The sequence below is a fragment of the Cynoglossus semilaevis genome, chromosome 1, assembly GCF_000523025.1.
Source record: "Cynoglossus semilaevis isolate Cse_v1.0 chromosome 1, Cse_v1.0, whole genome shotgun sequence".
Lineage (NCBI taxonomy): Eukaryota > Metazoa > Chordata > Actinopteri > Pleuronectiformes > Cynoglossidae > Cynoglossus > Cynoglossus semilaevis.
Window position 1 is genome coordinate 13,670,382 of NC_024307.1, and position 22,336 is coordinate 13,692,717.

General features: G+C 43.2%; 1 protein-coding gene across 1 annotated transcript in view; it reads left to right on the forward strand.

Annotated features, from left to right (window-relative positions):
• Nucleotides 1-10,978: 10,978 nt before the first annotated feature.
• hs6st1a (heparan sulfate 6-O-sulfotransferase 1a) overlaps nt 10,979-22,336 on the forward strand; it is a 69,819-nt gene continuing 58,461 nt past the window's right edge. The window contains exon 1 of the mRNA XM_008312040.3: nt 10,979-12,069. Coding sequence (XP_008310262.1) covers nt 11,570-12,069 — 500 coding nt within the window. The 5' untranslated portion in view covers nt 10,979-11,569. The remainder of the gene's footprint in view (nt 12,070-22,336) is intronic.

Here is a 22,336-nt window from a genome sequence, read left to right on the forward strand (position 1 = left end):
TCCTGCTGATTATGCGCTTGTCAGAGCAACAGTCAATACACACACACACTCACACACACTCACACAGCGCTGCTTGTTTGCATTTATGCTTGAAGAACTCTAACAGAAGCTGTTATTCTACCTGAAGACCCGTCTTCTCTTCTTGTCCACACGGTCCAACGTCAAACATTTGTTTTATTTGTAGAAGAATAACTGCCATAAACCGTCTCTGGGTTTGACCCAGTGACGACGACTGAGCGTGCTGCGACCAGACTGTAATCAGATGGAACCAGTGATGCAGCTGATATGGGCCTGGGACATTTGGACCTCGGCAGCTGGACTGAGTCCTCGGTTCCAGTCCGCTCATGTCACTGAGACCACACTTTCAACCACAGTCTTTAGCAGTTATTTTTGGAAACACTGCTGTATTAGCCAATCACTGATGCAGAAAAAATGGTATAACGAGCGCCCGCGGGGGGGGGGGGAGTGCTGCTGCTGACTCACCCATTCTCTCTGGGGCTAACCCTCCTCCCCTGCAGGTTCAAAAACATGGAGGATTAGACTATATTATTAACTCCTAACTGACCGTAGGTGTGAACGTGAGTGTGAATGGTCGGTCATCACCTGACGACTTCTGGGTTTGGCTCCAGTTTGACCGAAATAATATATATATATATATACTATATATACTATTATTATTTACATTTTAAGTTTAAGTTAACTTGAGCTAGGACTAGCTAAGACATGGTCTGAAGTCGGACAACGATAGCTAACAGTTAACTAACAGCTAGAGTTAGAGTTACGATATTCACAACAGTTGATGAAGTGACCCTGTGGTGGCGCACTCCTCCACTCCTCCACTCCTCCACTCCTCCACTCCTCCACAACATGTAGTGGTCCCATAGTGAGCAATTAGCACACCTACTGGTTCGATTCCCAGAGTAACCACATACTTGGCGCCTGCAGGGGGCAGCGTGTTGCAGCAGATCTGCTGTTAATACAAGAAGTGTGGGACCAAGAAAGAAGAATTTTTTTATTAATATTATTATGAATTTAATATTTTTCAGGCTTTTAACTGCATTCCAGTTTGTAGAAAACATTGGAAGGAGAACCTGCAGAACCTCCAAGACCCCCCCCCCCCCCGCAGACCTACTGTTGAAGACCTCCAGAAAGAGAGAGAACAGAGAAGAGGGTGAATGAGTTTGATTGGCCCTGACGTCTGATTGACAGCTGGATTGTCCAACAGGAACCTAAGCATGTGATGGTCACCATGGTCACCAAGACAACGCTGGACTTAAATCCAGGCAGAAGTAGTCCTCGTTCTTCTCAGCCCTGCAGCTGTTGCCTGTGTCCGGGCGCCGTGGTCCATTAGTGTTGTACAGTGGTTGGGTGGAGGTGGAAGAGGGGGAGGAGGAGGAGGAGGAGGAGAGCAGAGAGGAAAGGGTTTCCATGAAGCCGAACATGAAAGGAGTGGAACGGTGTGAGTGTGAGGGGAGAACCACCTACAGCTCAGTAATTATTGTTCATTTATTTCAGCAGAGATAAGTGGAGTCACGGAGGATCAGACCTGATGCCCCGCGGCTCAGGATGAAAAGACACGGGAGGACGAGGGGGACGGGGTAAAGAAAGATGGCAAAGAAGAGTGGTAGAAGACAAAGAGAGAGAGGAGCAGGGTGGATGAGACAGTGTGAGGTTACCAGGCTGCCATTAGTCGTCCGCTGTGTTCCAAGAAGTGGAGCAGCAGCCTCTGGATCAGGTTGCAGCTCCACTCAAACAAAGAGCTCTCTGGTCATTCGAGTCCTTTGCCATTGTTCCAGCTAAATTTCCCAGGGCTAAATGTTGACAGGGGAAATTGATATTGATATTGAGAGCACAATATTTTTCTCCCAACCATCACAAGGTATTTCCTCCACCCAAACTTGGTCTGTGGAGGGTCTGGGTACTGAGTCAGACGTGTTTTCACCCTGGAACAGCCTGATGTGACTCATAATGACGGAAACTGCCTTTAAATGGATCTGGAAAAACAATCGACTCAGTTATTCATTTAATAACTGACTTATTATCAATAACTAAAGTTACTCAACTTGAAAAACTTAACTTTTTCTACATACAGTAGACGCCGAGCCCTGGACAAATATTTTGTAAAACAAAATCAAAGCGTGTAGCCCAGCTTCTTCTGAGGAATATCTGGAAAAATGGCACCAAAAACATAATGGATTTAACAGTGGCCAGCACCACAGACCGAAGGATCAGTGCATTTTCAAAATAAAACATCTTTTAGAATGAATTCAGTTATTATTATTATTATTCTATTATAACATCTCTATTCGAACTTGCCCAGGAGGTGAACCCTGGGGTTCCACACCAATGACAGAGACATTGCCTCTGGGCCAAAGCGCCACTAAAACATCTTTTAGAATTAATTCAATTATTATTATTATTCTATTATATAATCTAGGGAATGGAGAAAGTAAATGGAAACAACTGGATTCTATTTACATGAAGTCTATTATTAATTCCTTTCACTCACTGCGGCCCAATACCTAATAAATCATGGACTGGTTCCAGTCCACGGGCCTAAGGTTGGGAACCCTCATTTTATATAACCAATCTCCTATTACGGTTGTGTGAATTAAAATATAACAGTAGAAATTTTGGCACAAAACATTGAAACCTTGACTCATGCGACCCACATTTTTTTTTGTTTTTTTTTTTTACCTGATGCAACATTTTCAACCAAACACGGAAATCCCTTTCTGTTCACATCACACGGAGCCGCAGGTAATCTCCACAAATCGATGCCCGTTGATTGGCCCAGTAAACGGTAGACAACGGTCATGTTTTGCATTTTAAATAAAGACCTAATCATTAACAAGGCCTCAGAACATGAGACCGTCCAAATCTCCACAGGCACACGCCCGCGGCGCTCTAATCCCTGCTGTCTGCCACGGGGAATTAAGTGATAATAAAAAGCCAACACAGGCATGCAGCAAAAAAAACGACCTCTGGAAAAAGAAGGTTCAAGGTTCAACCTGCAGCACACACACACACACACACACACACACACACATATAGGGTCAGACATGTAGGCACAGGCAGGAATGTTTGAGCAGCGATGTTTCCATGACAAGTGGAACGTTGCTGTGTTCACCCACCTCCACACTCCTGCTCTCCTGTCAGTCTGTGTTCAACGGCGTTCAGTCAGGTTTCACTTTTTCCGACACGGGAAAAGTGACTGATGACAGGACACGTTAAATCCCTGCTCTCTCGCTCGCTGCTGCAGGTCGTGCAGACAGGGTTTGAATTCTAAAGAAATCGGTGTGAGTGCACCATGGGTCAGACCCACGTTTGGGTTTTGGTGTTAGATTAGATTCACGTATCAACGATTTGACAAATCTGAATTTGTAACATGAACAGCTGTTTCTACACTTCTACGGTGGCGTTTCCATCAGATTCTGCTTCTTCTTTTAATTCCACGTACACTGTGCAATTTTAACAATCTTAGAAGACCATTGTATGACACACTGTAACGAGGATCTAATACCCAGGTTTGATGTGTGCAGGTGGTACAACGACCATTTATTGAATGGCGGGTTACGACGTACGTCGATACGCAACATCATCAGCGTATGTCCTCCATCTCTGTCACCACGGTTACCCAAACCATTTAGGAAAAACCCAAACCCTACATTCGTGTGGTTTTAGCGCCGGTGTCATGGTGTCCATTGCCTCATTTCCTCTTGCATTTCTATTGGCTGATTAGCAGACATAGGTCGTAGCAGCTGTCACACTGTGAGATAGTCATCTGACATTTCTGACACTGCTAGAATTTTATCTCAGGTTATCTGCAGTCGCGAGACTCAGACAACAGCCGTCCTTGAACCTGTCTTTGTTGGAAAATCTTATCAAATCGAAGGTAACGCGGCCCATAGATAAAATGGTAAAAACTTGTCAATGCAGTTGGAGACACTGTTGGAGACGTCTCAGAGACGTGTCTTGACATGTTGAGGTTGTTAAAGTCAGACACCCTTGAAATGAGGACATCATCTGGTATAATGAATTAAACACCAGCCTGAGTCATTTACACTGTCGTTCTTAAATATGTGTTTGTTAGTCAAGTCCACTGCAGATGTGATCCTGAAGTTTAATGAGAAATAAAAACGACAGCGTCCAGCGTTTACATTCACCGTCCTGATGAGGCCACTCTTTTCACCCGTCCTCTGACTATAATGAACACTGAAAAATTCTGACTCATTACACAGATTCTGTACCATGCACTGTGGAATTTCCCACAGGATGAAAAATGAAAGTTTTTACTGATCCATCGACCCTCTTTTCTCAGGCACCGCCATGAAGTTTGACATTTGTGAATGTAATGTCTTTATGTCCATAATAACATTCAAATGTCAGCTAATACCATGTAGTCCCATCAGCTTTAGATCTGTTTTATGGTCATTGCTAATTAGCAAATGTTAGCATGCTAAAAAGGCTAATCTGATTAGGTGAACTTTAAGAACTTTGTAACTTGTATATTATTGTTGTTGCAGTGTAACAATCCCGACAGGCTTTTCTCCAAACTCAAACTAGCGTACATGATCGTTTTAATGTTCGTCCGTTCTTCTGTAAACATGTTTTATCAAATATCAAATCAAAATGACAACATTAATCTGAAATGAGATAGAAAATTAGCAGCTTTCTTTGTTGTTGTACTTATACGTGTACATACTTGTATATCTATCTATCTATCTATCTATCTATCTATCTATCTATACAGTAATAGCTGTGAAGTTAGCAAAGTTAGCAAAAAATAGCTAAGAAAAACCACAGTAAATACTGCTTTGAAAAAAACTAAAGAATTGCCAATAGCTAGCCTTAATTGAGCTAATAAGTAAATACATTATAAGTCAACAAAAATGTGAATGAGCTAATAAGTAAATACATTATAAGTCGACAAAAATGTGAAAATTAGCAGATAGCTAAACTAGCTAAGATAGAAGGAAATTATGGCCATTGTCCAGCTAAATGGTTAAATGAGACCAAAAACCAGGTATAAAATAACAGCTAGGATGCTATGATGAAGGAGCTTCATGGAAAAGCTACTGTGTTGTTACTGTGGTCTGCTAATGCTACGACATAAGCTAGCAGACGTAGGAAACTTACTTTCTATCCTCCTTACTGAGGTATTCTTGCTAGTTACTGCACACATATACACAAATGAGTTCTGTGTGTTTGTGTGTGTGTGTGAGTGTGTGTGTAATCCAGGCAGCAATTATGACATCCATTTGAAGATAATTAACCAAACATATGAATTAAATATGAAGATATTTTCTCGGAGACAGGTTCTGGAGGAAACACACTCACTTCTATTTATTCATACAAATCCAAACTCAGTGGTGCACACAGACGACACACTGAGATCTAATGCACATATCAGACACCGTGTGTACTCACACATCCGCCGACACACACACACACACACAGTCTAACCTGACATTAGCAGGTTTTCTCTTAAACTGCCTCTGTTAGCTCCTTTCACAACACGTACACTCACTCACTATGAAACTCAGGAATGTAGGGAATACACTCTGTGCTCAGTTTTGTTTTCATTTTACAGTGTGCACTTCCCCCGCAGGCACGTCCAAAGAAAATATTTGTGTCTGAAACTCTGGAAAAGGTTCAGGGAATCATTTATTTCGGGGCTTTTTACGGCAGAAAACTAATTTCTAATTAATTTCACTTTGACTATTTTTGTTTATGTTGCGAAATCAATCAAAATCGCAACAGAGGAGGAAAATGTAACTTGGGAAAATTGGTTTTGTGTAAATGTGTGTGTGTATATATGAGTGTGTGTGTGAGTGAGAGAGTGTTTTGCTTGTATCAACATGAGAGGCGGCTTTAATCCATGGGTTATGCATTAGTTTATGCAAGTACTGAATTTTTAATTTGGGCCTCACACATTAGTAAATATTTGCACGTGTTTACATCTGTGAGTGCGTGTGTGTGTGTGTGCGTGTGTGTGCGTGTGTGTGGTCTATCTGGAAAACACATTGGATTTAATACGTGCTGTTTAATTATTACCATACAAACGGGATCTGCTGATAACTGATGCCGAGGACAAAACGTCCTTGAATTATTTCTGTTTGTCCCTGGATCTCCTCCTCAGTGACTTCAACGTCTCTGTAAAAACTATCTATAATGAAGAGACTTTTTTTTTACTAGGTCTGAATGATAAATGTTGTAGGACACTGGAACCTGAGATATAAAATAAAAATGCTAATAGAACATTCAGTAAAAACAGTGGACTTTAATATTTTCCAGATATGTCCAATGAAAGTGAAAATGAATTGAATTCATTGTTGCTAAATGTTAAGGAAGAAACAACAAATAGCCACAAAAGCACAAATGTAACAATTACACGAAAGAAGGCCCCACCGTAGCGTAAATTAGCTGTAAAAATTGCAAGAAAACAAGAAAAAAAGATTTCCAATCAAAAGCTTAAAAATGCTTTGTCCAGGCATAGGTAAACTAAGGCCCGGGGGCCCGGATGTGGCCCGTTCATCTTTTTAATCTTTTTAAATTATATAATTTATTTAAATATCATTATACTTCTACCTGCAATACCTGCATTTCCCCAATAGATGGTGTAAAATATGATAAAAGCATTTTAGCCGTTCTTCATGACTTTTACATGTCATTTATCTTAGTTCGCACATACGCTCCATCTCTCTGCTCCTGACCCCCCCGTTCAATTTTAGAGACAGTTCTCGCCCGCGAGTCAAAAAGTTTGCCCCCGCCTGGCCTAGCCAAAAATTGTGTCATGAAAAGTATACTGTAGGTAAGCAAAGACAGTGGCTAAAAAGTAGCAAAGTCATCAGGGGAAACGTTGTTTAGAATACCTATGTTCAAGATAAACAAAGTGGGGGTCAATATTTGTGAGTTAGTCCCAACAGATACACAGATAGCAGAGTGCAGATTAACATTTGTTGCCAATCTTAAGTTCACTGCCTAGCCTGCTGCAAACTCAAGGAAAGAAGTGGCTAAAAACAACGTGTGAGTGTGGGACAGTGAGGCAGCACATAAAGCACAGCTTAAGCTGCTGGAAACAGTGTGAAAACATCCATTTATGCAGCATCATTATGCAGAGGCAACAATAAACTGGTTTTGATGATAAACACACTGTCATATCTCTATACCCAAGCCAGAGGGCAACACACTCTCTAACATCCATCTTCTTTAAGTAACACGCCTCCAAATGACACTGTGCATGCAGGAAGACAGAGGGGTGAGAGAGGTAGACACACAGAGAGAGAGAGCAGCAGCAACAACAACAGCACACACACACTGTGATAACACACAGAGAAGTTAACACACAGTATTAATATTCTCAGTCACTCGTACACTTGCACAGAGCTCGAAGAGCGAATAAAAAAAAAAAAACGGGAGTCAGTGTTTAATAGAAGTGGTTGATGCCAGAGGCGAGGCAGAAGTCATGATGATGAGTGTGTTTAACAGCAGTGTGACAGGCTGGATGCTGCTTCAGTGTAAGTAAAGAACATGGGTATGAGCCCACAGAGAGGGATGCTCCACAGTGGAGACACACACAGAAAAGATGACATCATGATGATATGATCTCAGGAGAGAGGCACGGTTTACACTCACGGTACAAAAAACAATCCTAATCCAAACAGGATTAACTAACTGCAGGATTATTTTCCAAAGCACCTTGATCAGCTTACATGATTTACCCTCGGATAACTCTGGGTGGTGATGTTGGTAACTTTTTTATGTAACACTCGGATAACTCTGGGTGGTGATGTTGGCAACTTTTTTATGTAACATTGGTTAGTTTTATAAAACTTGGCTATTTTAGCTTATTATGCTAACTTCAGTTTATCCTCCGTGGATCTGCTGTAAAAATCTCATCAACATTCAGCCAATTTTTGACCAACTGAGTCTTTCTGCTGACAGTAGTTTATCAACATCAACATGCACAACCAGTTGAACAACGTTAGCCTCAGTTTGGCTAATATCTTTTTTGTCTTTTGCTCTGGGCTAACATTAAACTTAACATAACACTAAACTTAGCTACGCTAAACGGAACTTTACTAAACGATGGATGACTGAAGAGCGAAAACAGAATGGGGCAAAACTTGCTCAGCTGTAGCCGTACGTTTTCAGAGCTAGCTAAGCAGCGCAAGAAGAAAACCAATACTGTTTAAACAACAGTAGCTAGATATATGAGAAGATTTGACGGATTCGTTTATTTTTTGCACATTTCTATCTTGTGCGTACAACTTCCCTTTTAGCAGTTTTGCTATAAGTAATCTCTCTTTCTGTGACTTAAGTTTTCCCCTGAATTTATATTTTATATTTTTCACTGTTGTAAATTGGCATTTCCACTTTTTTTTCCGCCAACTTCAGTTAAACTTTGCTTTCTGTTGAAGGCCTATCTGGGCCACACATGGAGGCTGCCCACAGCCGTCACCATGTTGGTGTGATCTCAGTGAAAAAAAGGAGCAAAAGGGAAAACTGTTTTCCATCAAAGTGCCAAAAAGGCTTGAGTCAAAGAGAGAAGGAGCTTTTAGTGTTTGACAAATGAAACTAATAGATGTGACAGGACACATGTGGTGTCCACACGGCTGTGGTGAGCTCAGAGGAGACCAGGAGGAGCAGAGAGGGAGGACGAGGAGTTGAAGTTTGACTGTGACCAGATGTGAAGGAACACAGCACTGAAGTGAAATAATGTTTAAGTCATTAGTCCACCAAAAAAACAGAGCCTGCGTCTTGGTATTGATTAGTGATGAATCATTTTTGTCAGTTATGTGACCCACCACTCCTTTGTTCATTATTTATGATTTTTCCACATTTTCAAAACATGTTTCCAGGAGGGATGGCATCACTTCCAGCACAACTGAATCAAACTTAATTTGAATTGCCTTTTTATTATTTTAAAAAAAGCTCATTAATTATAGATCTAACCCACAATAAAAACAAGTAAATTAAATGAATAAATGAACTTAAAATAATACATTAAATTAATAATAATAATTCAAAAAATAATATAAATTATGTGAAATAAATAAAAAGTCATTTAACGTCTTTCTAGCCTTTTAGTTCAGTGTTTCAATATAATTTTTTGCCTAAAATATCAGCACAGTTTTTACAAACTTTTGCCATTTTTTTTCTATAATTGTAATGAACTTTGGAGCTTTTCCTGGGCTCACTTTGTCTATTTTTAAAGGCTGAAAATCCCAATCATTTACATCACTTTAACAAGTATATTTGTCAGGCACCAATAAGAGAAGGTGGATGAGGATGACCTCACGCCTTCATGGATTCTCGTTCACCTGGGAAATCATGGAAGCTGGAATTGCAGGGAGAAAAAAAAAAAAAAAAAGCATGCTGGCAGTTTCATCCCGACTTAACCCGGTACAAATCATGTCATTGTCCCAAACCACTTAAAGAGAAAAATACTCTCTGGTTCTTCATCAACCTCATTTAGCAGCATCAGCCACAACCGGCTGCTGTTTTCACAGCCCGAGGCCTGCTGATGGAGCTGATCTCACTGATTGAGCTTCATTTAAGAGAAACATGTGGGAATCTGGGCTTGATCACATGCTTCTGCCCTATTACCACAACAAACATCAGCAATAACAAACGCCTGAGAAAGTACACCTAACCCTCTAAAGGGGAAAACAAAAAAGGGTGTGTGTGTGTGTGTGTGAGGGTGAAGATGAAGATGAAGATGAAGGTGAAAGCCCACACTCAGCTCCTGCAGGAGTCGTGTACGTGTGAACAGCAGCCAGTGGAAACACGCCTCTGTCTTCAACCCCAGGATGTGATTTGTAAAAACATGTTCTGCCGTAATCGCCCGTGGGAATCGTTTAAACAACCCTGACAAGTAGTTGAAGACACAGAGGGGCAGAGATGGTGCTCAGTGCTGACCACTAGTGGTCGCAATGTGAGAAGCAGCGGGAAGTACAGGTACATTTTTACTTCACACGGTAATAATGATTTATTTCATGAGGTGTTGTTGTTGAATTTTTTTTTTCATAAAAAGAAAAGAAAATCTTATCTTGAACGCCCCCTCCGGTTTCACAGCTCAGGGCAGAGCCTCAAGATAAGGAGCCTGCAGAGAGAAGCCCCATCGTCTCAGCTCTGTTGTGTTTCACTGGATGGCATTAAAAAACATATTCATAAATAATCAAGATTTTCTGCACACAGTAAGAGCTGCACAGACAGTGTGGAGTCTTCAGGACCCTAGTCTGGACCTGCACGGTAATCCATCACTGACTGTTGCAGACTGGTTTCTATGCTCTTTTCATACATTTGCTTAAGTCTGAGAATTCAACTAAAATGTTTGATTAATGGAGTATGGTGTGTAAACACGCTATAAATGTAGCGTTTATTTTTATATTTTAATGATATATTGTATGTTTACGTTAGAATAGGGCAATTTATCATAGGACTATGAAGCCAAAACCAACAATTATCTGTGCAGCTGGCTGTGTGCTGTGGCTTGACTTCGAAATGGAAGGTCAGTAGTTTAAACCTTAGCTTGTGCGTTCTACATGACACTGTGTCCCTGGGCAGAACTCCTATTATTCTCTTATATAATATACACTGATGAAGATACTCCAGTCCATTAGGTGGCGATAGTGCACCTGAAGTTGCTAGCCAGAAATATATTTTCCAGGCTTGGCTTGTTGCAAAAGAAAGTTTTATTTTTGTAACTTCTCGATGGACATATTTGACAATTGTGCGTCAGCGTTAGCTAACAATGCCCACAATAGACCAGTAGCTGTAATTGTACTGTGAGTTGCACTAATGTTCGTGAACATAGCAGACGAATGAAAAATGCAAAAGAATACAGATGAAAAAATACACCTTTTTAAATTTAATTTCAAGTGTGTGTCTATTCATTGATTCAGCCCTCAAACAAAAAACGTTGGAGTTGAAAAGTTTAGTTTATTGTTCGGAATACTACTAGTTTTAACGTGTTTTATGTGGACAAATATTACAATGGTTTGCTACTGGGTGATGACGTATGTAAACCAGTAAATATTACAATTCTCATTTTTACGATGTTTTCGCGGGTAGAGAGGGAGAGAGAGAGAGAGAGAGAGCGAAAAATCAAGAGAGACTTTGACAGTGAGTGAGAGACTCTTCATCCGGGCTCTTTGGTTCCTCTCTGTTCCTGTCCGACTCCTTCAGTGAGTCAGTCACCGTGTGTGTGAACCAGAAACCAAAGTAAAGTAAACGGGGGAGGATCGACCGCAGGAGGTGGCGTCTTTAAGCGGAGCCACAATGCGTCTTTCACGGTGTTGAACGCTGTCTCTCTCCTTGTTTTGAACCTCTGCCTTGTCTTCGAGCGATGAAACAACTTCAACGGTCGTCTCGAAGCGGAGCGAGTCACTCTTGAACCCCGAATCCAAGCGTCTCGCGGCGGCGGCGGAGGTGAGAGCGGAGCGGTGCGGAGAGGAGAAGAGAGGAGCGGAGAGCGAGAATGCAGAAGCCCAGCGCCTCGCTCCCTGTTGTCGGCTTGTCTGGGAAATGGTAGCGTGCTGTCGGGACCGCACTGGGAAGGAACATGGTCGAGAGGAGCAGCAAATTCTTGTTGATCGTGGTCGGATCCGTGTGTTTCATGCTGATTCTCTATCAGTACGTGGCCCCCGGGGTGATCAATTTCGGCTCCCCGCACGGTTACTTCTCGGAGGAAGACGAGGGGGACATCTTCCCTACTCCGGACCCCCACTACGTTAAGAAATATTACTTCCCCGTCAGGGATCTGGAGAGGACGATCGACTTCCAGATCAAGGGGGAGGACGTGATCGTGTTTTTGCACATCCAGAAGACCGGCGGGACTACCTTCGGCAGGCACCTGGTCCAGAATGTTCGCCTGGAGGTGCCGTGCGACTGCAGACCGGGCCAGAAGAAGTGTACCTGCTACCGGCCCAACCGCAAGGAGACCTGGCTCTTCTCCCGCTTCTCCACGGGCTGGAGCTGCGGTTTGCATGCCGACTGGACCGAGCTCACCAACTGTGTACCCGGAGTCCTCAACAAGAAGGAGAGCAAGCAGAAGAACCTGAGGTAAGGCTGGAGATGTGTTCAGTGTGGTACAACCTGTGGTCCAACATCAGGACTCTTTAGGTCCCTCTGTTCTCACATTCACAATAGTGCAACTTTCAACTGGTGTTTTATTCTTTTTATTTCAGTCTAATCATACTTCAGTTCAGTGATGCTGTGGTGTAGAGAGATCCGCCCGATGCTGCCGTGAACTCCCGTTAATATCAATCATATTTGTTTAGGTTTCACCTGTTTGCAAAAGTCAAACGAGATTAACATAAGTAAACAAAAAAAAATCACTGGTTCCTTCTGCATAAACTGACATGGTTTTCAATACAGACTGCATTAATGCAGACCGACTTCTCTAGCTGTAAATTTTAGATTATTCCAGCAACACTGGAAAAAAAAAACAAAGTTGGGAAAAAAATCTCAGAGCATTTTAAGCAATTTCAATTATTTTCACCTCTTAATTATCAGATTTTTTTTGTTTTTTTTCTTCCCAAGAGGAAGCGATGAAACCAGTAAGAAGAAGTTGGACGAACATAAAATTGAATAAATATGTTCAGAAATGAAATTGTCCAAGGTTAGTGATGACTGAGCTCTTCTGTCGACGTTTGGTTCAAACATGTGTTTGGAAGAGTTTTTTGTGAGGCAGCTGCCTGGCAAGATCTTACCTTCAGGAGGCAAACGATAGACTGTGATGGAAAAGATGTTCTGCTGTAGTGACTCCCAATGGAGTCTGATGAAAACTGTGGCAGACGATGGAGAGAAAATGTCCAAATCCAGTAAAACAGAGGAGCATCCACGTGTTCATAACAAGAAACACGCATCAGAATTTTCTAGATTATATATTTTTTATTTTAAATTATTATATTATAATTATAGTTCAGTCTGTTCCGTGATATAACAGTAGGGACAGATACGGCGTTACAGGAGGTAAGATGATCTGTTTTAATCCTCTAAGTGAATATTTCAACCCTCTTCATTATGGTAATACCTACTGACATGCTCTCTGCCTGTTATCTTAATCCAGGACCTTCTTCAATCAGTGGGTCATTTTTTAATATTATATATGGAGGGACAAAAGAATGGAGGAGGTTGTCTGAGTTTTCTTGAAATGGTTGTTTGATAAGGCATGCTAACAGATAGCCGTCGATTGACATGTGAGCTCCGTGCTGTCTGTCAGAAGCTCAACCGAGGCTCCGACAACTGTTGATAGGTACCAGAATCAGGGCGTCCTCCCTCGTATTAAGCAACTCACATCTGGCTGCATGTTTTTCAAGCCAACAGAAATCTGTTTTCTACAGTTAACACTCAGTTTCCATGATTTAAAATAAAAAAAATATATATTTTTTTTGTCTCTGCACTTTCCCATTCACCTGGACGTCCTATTGAATCTCTCAGCCAGACAATATTGATAGCTGTATCAACTTCCTTTTCACTGCACCTTTGTGGTTAACATGTTGGACCGGCAGTGTCTACGGCGGTTCAATATTTAATTTGGGCTGTGGGCGATCGATAGGAGAAAAAGAGGGTTTGAAATGTCTGGGATTTTGAAGAAAGGAGCATGTGTCAGTGCTTTGTCCATCTGTCTGTCAGCCAGGCGTGGTGGAGATGTCAGGGCGGCTGCTCTGCTTCCCATCCACGCTCAGACTGCAGGACCAGAGCTACAGGCGGGGCTGAACTGGGCAGGGCAGTCAGCAGGGGGGCAAGATTGGGGGGAAAAAACCCTGTGGGGGTTTGGCTCCGCTCTAATCTGGGTGATTATTACCACTGGGATGCACACACATACACACACAGTGGCACTGGTATTTGTTAGCGGCGTCAGCCCCGACTCCCGTGGCCCCCCGCCCCTGGTCAGAGGTGATAACATGGCTGTCCGTTCAGCATGGTGCTGCGATATCACGCTGGATGCAGCATAATGGTTCTTTCATCACTCTGTGAGCACTTTCTGTTCAGCCCCAGTCAGCCCCGATGAGTGTGTACAAGTGTGTACAAGTGTGCTGACGTTGACGCCAGGAAAAAAAACATCTGCAAATCAGGGCTGTTTTCAGGGCTTTCATTTTTCCAAAAAATATAACATCACATACCTGACATCCAAAGATAACAGAGGACTACCAAGTTATTAAAAAAAACACTGTCTCTCCAGCTGACAGTTGAATGTTTAGTCTTGTAGTCGAAGTATTTTTGTCTGGTCCAATGGAGTACTCTCTAAAACTAGTTGCCCGTTTTGGGGTTCAGTCAAATTTTAATTTACTCGCTCTTTTAGCTTTCCTGCTAACAGCAAAACAAACATTCTGTCAGAGGAGATATGCAGAGGTTGACCTGTACTTGGAGCGCCTCCTGCTGGAGCATACATTGATTACCTCAGGCAGACAACAAGTTTTTACCCTCCACTTTAACCTTTTACCCTCATGCTTGAACAGATGTTCACAGTTTGGATGAAAAGTGACAGACTATAAAGAGAGAGTGACACGTGGGGAGGGGAGAGGGGTGAGGACGACCGGGTGTACGAGTGTCGGTGCAGCTGCAGAGAGGGGATCTTGTCTCTGGTCTAATGGACTGTCCTATTGCTCCTGACAGAAGAAACAAGGGACTGTAAGCCTAATAGCAGCCTGAAGATGAACAGAGCTGCTACATATTAAACACAGCCTCAGTACCTGCACAGGAAGAGAGAAGTGTGCCAAAACAAAGTGAAGAGAAACCAAAAACCAAACCAAAAAAACCACCTTCTGTTCCTCTGTTTACTTTCGTTTCTTGTCCTTAACTTTGACTGTCTCAGAGTAGATCTAAAGCCCTGCCTCGCTCTTTGTTTGCCCCTTGCGTGAGTGTGGTGGTGCTTGTTCAGGAACATTTGTCTTGAGGGCAGTAGCGGTGTGGTGAAGAGGCCGGAGCAAGTGTGAAGAAGATCGTCTGTGTTTACACAGTCGTGCTGTGGGAATTCTCAGTGCTCTGATGTATTCATACACTTCAAGTCGGTCCGACATATTGTCGCCGTCTGGACATAAATGGTCTGTCATTGAAGTGAGTTGCACATCACTGTGTCTATGGACCGCAGGTCGCCATCAGTCCTTCAGTTTGATGAGTCTCAGACACAGGGTCGTGGTCCCATTCATGTTGCAAACATTTTTTGAGACTGGTGGGACCCAATTAAATAAAAATAATCTAATCAATTAAAGACATAGTGATTTTGTAACAGTTAATATTCGATTTCAAATTGGGCAATAAATACACAAATATTTGTACCATAGCAACATATATTTTTATTTTTCATCAGTACATTTCTGTGTATTTTTATCTGTCAATACAATCACACAGTACAACTACAGCGTTTGTATTCAACAGTCAAAGACCTTATTTGATCTCTCTGGTCTCATGTTAGCTGGCTACACTGGTATCTGTACCAGGACCAGGAGCTAATAGTAGCTCTGGTATCCATGCTCACTGCAGCATGTTTTGCACTCTGGTGATACTCTAGGCTTACAGTGCTGCAGTGGTTTGCCTGAGGAGCAGAGGTCATGACCTGAGGGTGTTTCATTGGTCACTTCCCAGACACGGCTGTGGGAACATAGTGAGAAAAGTTTAAAAGAAACATAACTTAATGGTGGACAGGTGATGATGATGGTGGGGCCTGTGTGGACGGCTCAGAGAGGTCAGGAACTGATTCATAATCCTTCAGAGAGAGCAAGAACTTGCTTTGCTGGATTGGTTTGTTAAGGTCTTTTGATTGGGCTGAAAACCCGTCTCATTTAAAGTCAAACAGTCTTGGAAGGATTCACCACAAGAGACAGACCGCTGGGCCCCTGATGGTCACGGTCCTGAGGAGTGATGCCCCACTGTGGTCGGCGCTCATTATTTTTCTGCACCGCAGACGATAACCCCAAGTGCCAGTGGAAAGAAGTGGTTAAATGTTGCATCTGTAAATGAGGAAAAGAAAAAGAATGATGCAACCGACCTGGAAATCAGCAGCTCCACAGCAGCAGCAGCAGCAGTTTGTACTCAGATCTGGCATCTCTCCCTCTGTCTGTGAAACTCTCTGCCTCTCACTGCAGACGTGTTCACATTCAGCTGTCAGGTGCACTTGGATGCTGTAAAAAAAAAAAATTCAAAAAGTGAACCAGGACCATTTTTTCTCCTAGAGAACCTTCAGTTAAGGGCGAAGGGTCTGTATCGCTGTGTGATCTGTGGAGACCCTGGTGAAGCAGGACTGAGTGAACGGTGATGGTGGATTTCCAGAATCAGTGTAGGAGGGAGATGAAATGCTTTGATGGATTAGGCCGACTTTGGCCTGGCGACAAATGCGTCCGTTTTAGAGGCAGGCGCACCAAGTGTTGAGTGAGCAGCGGTGGGTCGAGATGAATGGCTGGTAATGGGAGCGAGGGGCCTGTCTTTTTATGGGTGATGAGACAGGATTAAGACGAACAGCGGCATTCTGGGAGAGAAGAGACTGTCAGACTTGGCAGAGCTGGACTCAAGAAAACTATTTGTTATCCTGATATCAGTGTCTGCCCCCCCACCTCCCCCCATTCGTGCAAACGATTGAGTATAAAAAACAGGCTGGAAGCCTCTAATTGGTCAGAGAGTTTCCTATTACTTGAGTCAAATTAGAGCCTCAGTCTCACATGGGGGGTCTGGGGGGGGGCTGCCATCTGTCCTGTGCGTTTTTATCCTGATGTGTCATAGAACATGCTCGTTGGTGAAGTGATGAGGCTAATTTTACTGCCTGTCTCTCAGTCCTCTCCTCTCCTCCTGCCTCCTTTTTATCTGGCTGCTTTTAAGGCACTCTCTCCTCTTCTCCTTCAGTCCTCTCCTCCCTCCTTTGCTCCACCACACTCTCTAATCAAACAGCAGGCTTACTTTCTCCACGGCCAGAGGGCCAGGGGTCCCTGCTTTCTGTCTTTCACTCTCTCTTCCCTTTCCTCCCCCCTCCTCTCCTCTGAACGTCTTCCTCTCTCCTTCTTTCACCCACCGAGTGTGACTACCGCATTAGAGAAAATGTCTTTTCATGGAAGATTTGCTGCAATTTCCAAAATGGATGCTTCCCTTAATGGACAACTGCATTGGTCCTAATGCATGATTACATGTATGAGTGTGTGGGAGGAAGAAAGAGGAAGCAAGGCAAGAATGAGGAGGGGGCAGAGGGGGCGGTGATATGAGGAAGATGATGAGGTTACTGTGGGACAGGACAACCGTCGTTAGAACGATTGAAGAGAGAAAATAAAAAAAATAAAAAGGGTCAAAACATTCCTGGGGAGGGGCATCAGTCTTCTTTCAATAGGCCTGCTTCGGACTCGCATCACAAATCACTGCCCTCTGAGATGGTTGTGTGTGTGTGTGAACGCATGTGTGTGTTTGTGTGTGCCTGTGGCAGCCCAGCGTGGTGCCGTCAACCCAACCGACCAACGGAATCCAGATGAACTGCAGGAAGCTGCCGAGGCTGCAGCTTTGGTTGATTGGCGTAGAGTTCTACTCTGTGTGTGTGTGTGTGTGTGAGTGTGTGTGTGTGTGTGTGAATGAATGCATCCATGTCTGTAGAAGTGCATGTCTGCACACCTGCTTGTGTGTAGCCAGGCAGGTCGGTGTTAATCCAATCAGATTAACCGGGTTTAAGCGGTGGTGGTCGAGAGTTCCAAAGCTGGTTACGTCCACTCATCCTGCTAGTGCTGCTCCACCATGTTTCAGCGTTCTGGACGAACATTCCCACATCCCTGCACTTTGACCCGTCCTGTTTACATGCTGCAATTACCTTTGCTTATTGGGCAAGGCTGATTATGATGATTCAAAGCAGGCTTTAGCTCAGATTATCAGACTGTGAGGTGGGGTTAGTATTTCATCAGTTAATCTGCAGATTATTTCTAGAATAACAGAAGAGTGGTTTGGTTTATTAATTATATATTTTGTTTATTTAGGTCATGAAAAAGTTTGAATTTTTCTTCACTTGTTTTGTTTTTGTTCTGAATACAACACAAATAAACCAGAACAGACAGTAAAGATTTCTCACCTACTACTTTGGTCAGGTTGACTTAAGCTGTGGATCAATGAAGTGATTAGCTAATCTTTACCTTATTGGCTGTCCTTTCTTAGTTGAATGTTCAATAGAATGTTTACTGTTACTGAAGAATGGATTTGAAGTGAAGTGAACACAAACGTTTCTGTTCAGTCATCAGTTAAAGAGATTGTTTCCTGCACATCCAGCTGGTCGTCAGGGGCCAAAATGAACACTTCATGCTATAATTAATGTCCGTTCATGACGTCTGACCGTCAAGTCATACACTCTGATGACATGTGATGTCACCAAGTACACCCTTCTGTTCATTAGCTGATTTGTCATGCCTATAGTATATAGTATAGTATATTGCAAAATATTTTTGTCGTGATACGTATCGTATCGACAGATTCTTGCAAATACGCACCTCTACTTTTTTGGTTGTACAAATCTCTTATACACATGAAAATCTTGAGCATTTTTCCAAAGTGACTTTAATGCTGCACTGTGGTTGTTGACAGGCTTTCAAAGTAAAAGCCTTCTGTAGTCAACCTGACGTCCACCTCCTGCTCCACTCGTGTTTTGTTGTCTTACAGGATTCTTTTGTGATCCCTTTTTTTTGCTTCTATTTATAGCTTTATTAGTACCACAATGGGGTATTACTCAGTCAAATGCTATCCTGCCACTAATTATAGCCTGAGATGCCACGGTGAGTGAGCTCAGTCGCAGCTGAATAAGCAGTTAGCAGCACCAGTGTTTTATGTTTCATGATTTCACGGCGCAGTGAGAGGACGGTCGCCTCGCACACAATCTGCCACATTAAAGGCCAAGATAAGGCCTCCGTGTGTTCTCTCCTTCAGTGGCTCCGGGCGAGTGTTGACAGGCCTCTTCTTACCTACACCGCCGCTGCCTCTTCACGACAAGAGTTCAGCCCAGGTTCAGCCTCAGGTCACCATATATAAAGCCAGAGACACATGAGGGATGTGAACACAGCAGAGTAGGCGCCCCCCCCCCATACCCCCCTGCTCTACACAGAGACAAAAACACACAGCAGAAGGCCTGTGGTTTGACTTTCTGCCATGGTTATCGTTTGCAGCCATTTTGCATCCTTGATAAAACCACAGACAAACTGTTGCTTCCGGCCTGTCGACTCCTTCGTCTGCTGGAGGAGTCGCAGCGACAGGACTGACATCAAACCCAAACTGTCCTGTATGCAAAACCAGTGCGGTCAAGTGAAGTTAAGGCTAATGTCACCATTGATTTGGCCCAGCTGTTTCACCTCACTGCATTTTAAAGACAGAACAAATGGGGAGTGGGTTGGAGGGGGGTCCTCCTGACGGCTGATGGCTGTCTCTGCTGGTTGCCCGTGCTTGTCAGGGTTATCTTTTGCTGTGCCTGCAAGCCTTGGATATTGATTAGACATTATGGATTGGTGAGGGTTTTTTTGCATTGACAGATAAAACTTGAATGACGCTGACATGGAGCAGAACCTCAGCAGATCCATGTAGCCTTACTGACAACAAAGAGAGAGAGAGAGGGGGGGGAAGGGGGGCTTTAAAAATAGTCACAGTGACGTGTTTTTAATCATTACACAGCCTCTCCATCACTGTGTGTGTGTATGTGTGTGTGTCATGCTGTGTCTTACATGCTAAGCTGCCAACTGTCAAATGTCAACCACTGAGACCACCAAAGCAATTCCGCAGCCCTGTGGACAAATAAGCGTGCAGGGAATGATTAGCAGTCAGTTCTATGGCTTGTAATGATGGGCTGCGCTGCTGAGGCTGCTACGCCAACAGGATTACTGCCTATTGATTTAGCTAGCCTAGCCTTAGTCGTTGCTAGCGAATAGGAGTGACTGATTGGTGGGCATTTCTGTAGTGGTTAATGAGTGGTGCTGCGGAATTCTGGAGTGGGAAAGGGGATTAGAGGCCATTAATCTGACAAGAGGCGAGCTGGAGTCATTACCCAGCCCCGCAGCAATGTCTGTGGATCTTCCTGGTTCCCGGTTTCTAAATCTGGGACGCCCCTCTCCCCCTGCCACGTATTGACCCTGAAGTGTCTGCCTGTTCTTTAACTTCCACACCCTGTGGTGCTCTGTTTTAATGGCTTTCACTCTCCTCCCGTTAATATACTTTTATTTTCAGGCGTGCACTTTTTCCGAAAATCCGGCCCCAGGGAGTATTAGGTATCAGACTCACAGACCATATATAAAATCTGGACATAAGAGTCGGACATACATCTCCATAAACGTCAGTGCTGCTTTTAGAAAGCATGTGTTTGTAAAAAAAATCTTCTTGTTTAAAAAAAATGTGCTAGAAACACTGACAGCCATACATCACACGAGGAGGCACAGAGGCATTAAAGGTCTGGAAGAAGCACTGCTAATACCCCATAATTTGGGTGATGTAAAACTCTTAGATCAGAAATATACCACTCTCCGATTGTTTTGCTGTAAACATACAAACAACAACAGAAATATACCACTCTCCGATTGTTTTTCTGTAAACATACAAACATCACTTCTGGTTGAGTGTCAGCTGATGCAGTGTTAGCTACATGCACAGGCACAGAGGCATTAGCTGTCTGATGGAACATAGAAAAACTAACAAATATTAGGATTTGACAGAAGCACCAAAACTCATATATGATACTTTCTACTTCAGTGGTTCACGATTGGATCCCCCTTGTGGTAGACAGGGGGAACTGATGTTTTGTTCAACTGTCTTGGTAGTGTGGTTGTGTGATTTTAGAATTGATTGATGTAACAGTTGTGCTAGCTTGTATGGCGAGTCTTTGCGGGGTAAGAACGGAAACACTTTTACGATTTCTTATCCAAAGTATTTCCCATGAGGACCGTCTAGCTAGTTTTGCGTTGTACTCATTGGCCTTATGCTGTTCAACAGAAGTTTAAGCCCTTGAATTTACATCTTGTACGCCTCGACTCTGACGAATATTCATTTGCGAGGAGACAGAGTCCCATCTCGTGAGATTGAGGACAAAAAATAGAGAAAGTGTCATCCCCGAGGATGACGCCGCGCAGCCATTAGCAGCAGCGTCTTCTCGTGTGCCGTGGATGTGACAAGCCCAGACAGGATGCGACGTGGGAGCTTTTCCTCATCGCTCAGTGTTCCCACCTTTCGCTTTCTTGTAAACAACACAAGTGAATTGCATCTATTTTCTACGTGTGTTTATGATGAAATGCATCTATTCATGAAGCTGATGCGTGTCGTGGGAGAGCCTCTGAGAGCCTCTCTGTGTCTGTGTGTGTGTGTGTGTGTGTGTGTGTGTGTGTGTGTGTGAGCGAAGGATGGCCGAAGGAGGCATGTGAACGGGGAGAAGAGGCTGACAGGCGTGTTAATTGAATTGTGGGAAAAAATGCAAATCCTCCGCTGCTCCTTGGAGTCAGGGGGAGGAGTTTTAATTGTAGGCAACTGTCCCCGGTTAAGACACACAGAGACACTGGGTTAACTTTTGTGTGTCCCAGCACATTTGATGCTGTCATCCCAGCATTTTTCTGTCCATCTTTTATTTCCGGGAATTTGTGTGTTTATTGTGTGTGCGTGCAGCTTGATTGCAGCGACCATTCATGAAGAGACAAAGACAAATTCTTCCTTCTGCTCCGGAGCAGAGTGCTGAATCTCTGGAGTTCTGTCCTTCCTCTGTGCACTCAGGCACAGCCTCACATGTGTCCCGCCGTGTGCTCAGTGCGGTGTGTGTGTGTGTGTGTGTGTGTGTGTGTGTGTGTGTGTGTGTGATCGCTGCTCACCAGCCTGTGCATTTATTTGATGTGGGTTTAAACAGGCTCACTCCGCCGCTCACCACGCCGTCTTCTCTTCTACACACAGCTGAAAAATGCACGTTTAAAAATGACACATCTGTCACCTGATAAGGCACTGAGCTGGACAGAAGTCTTAGGCCGTGGCTGTGGTCAGATTTAATCTCTTAGTTTTTAATTTCAGGCTAATCCCCCAGTGCCTCTGTAATTATTCATTGTCTGGACTTTGGCCCTGGACTCTAAGCTGCCAGATGCTTAACAGACATAAAGGTGACATTTTTCAACTGGCATTTTTTTTCAAACAAATATCAATTAAAACCCTTGAAAGTCTTAGCTTTACTCTTTTAACTCCAAACATGTAACAGATTTCAGATCCTGACTTTTCCTTTCATATACTTGTTCTGCATTCTTTACTATATTTTCTTTTAATTATTATTAATACTCTATTCATTCATTTTATTATTTTTTAAATAGCTGATCAACTCTAACATGAGATAATTGCATTCAGATGTCCAACATTAATGTGTTCC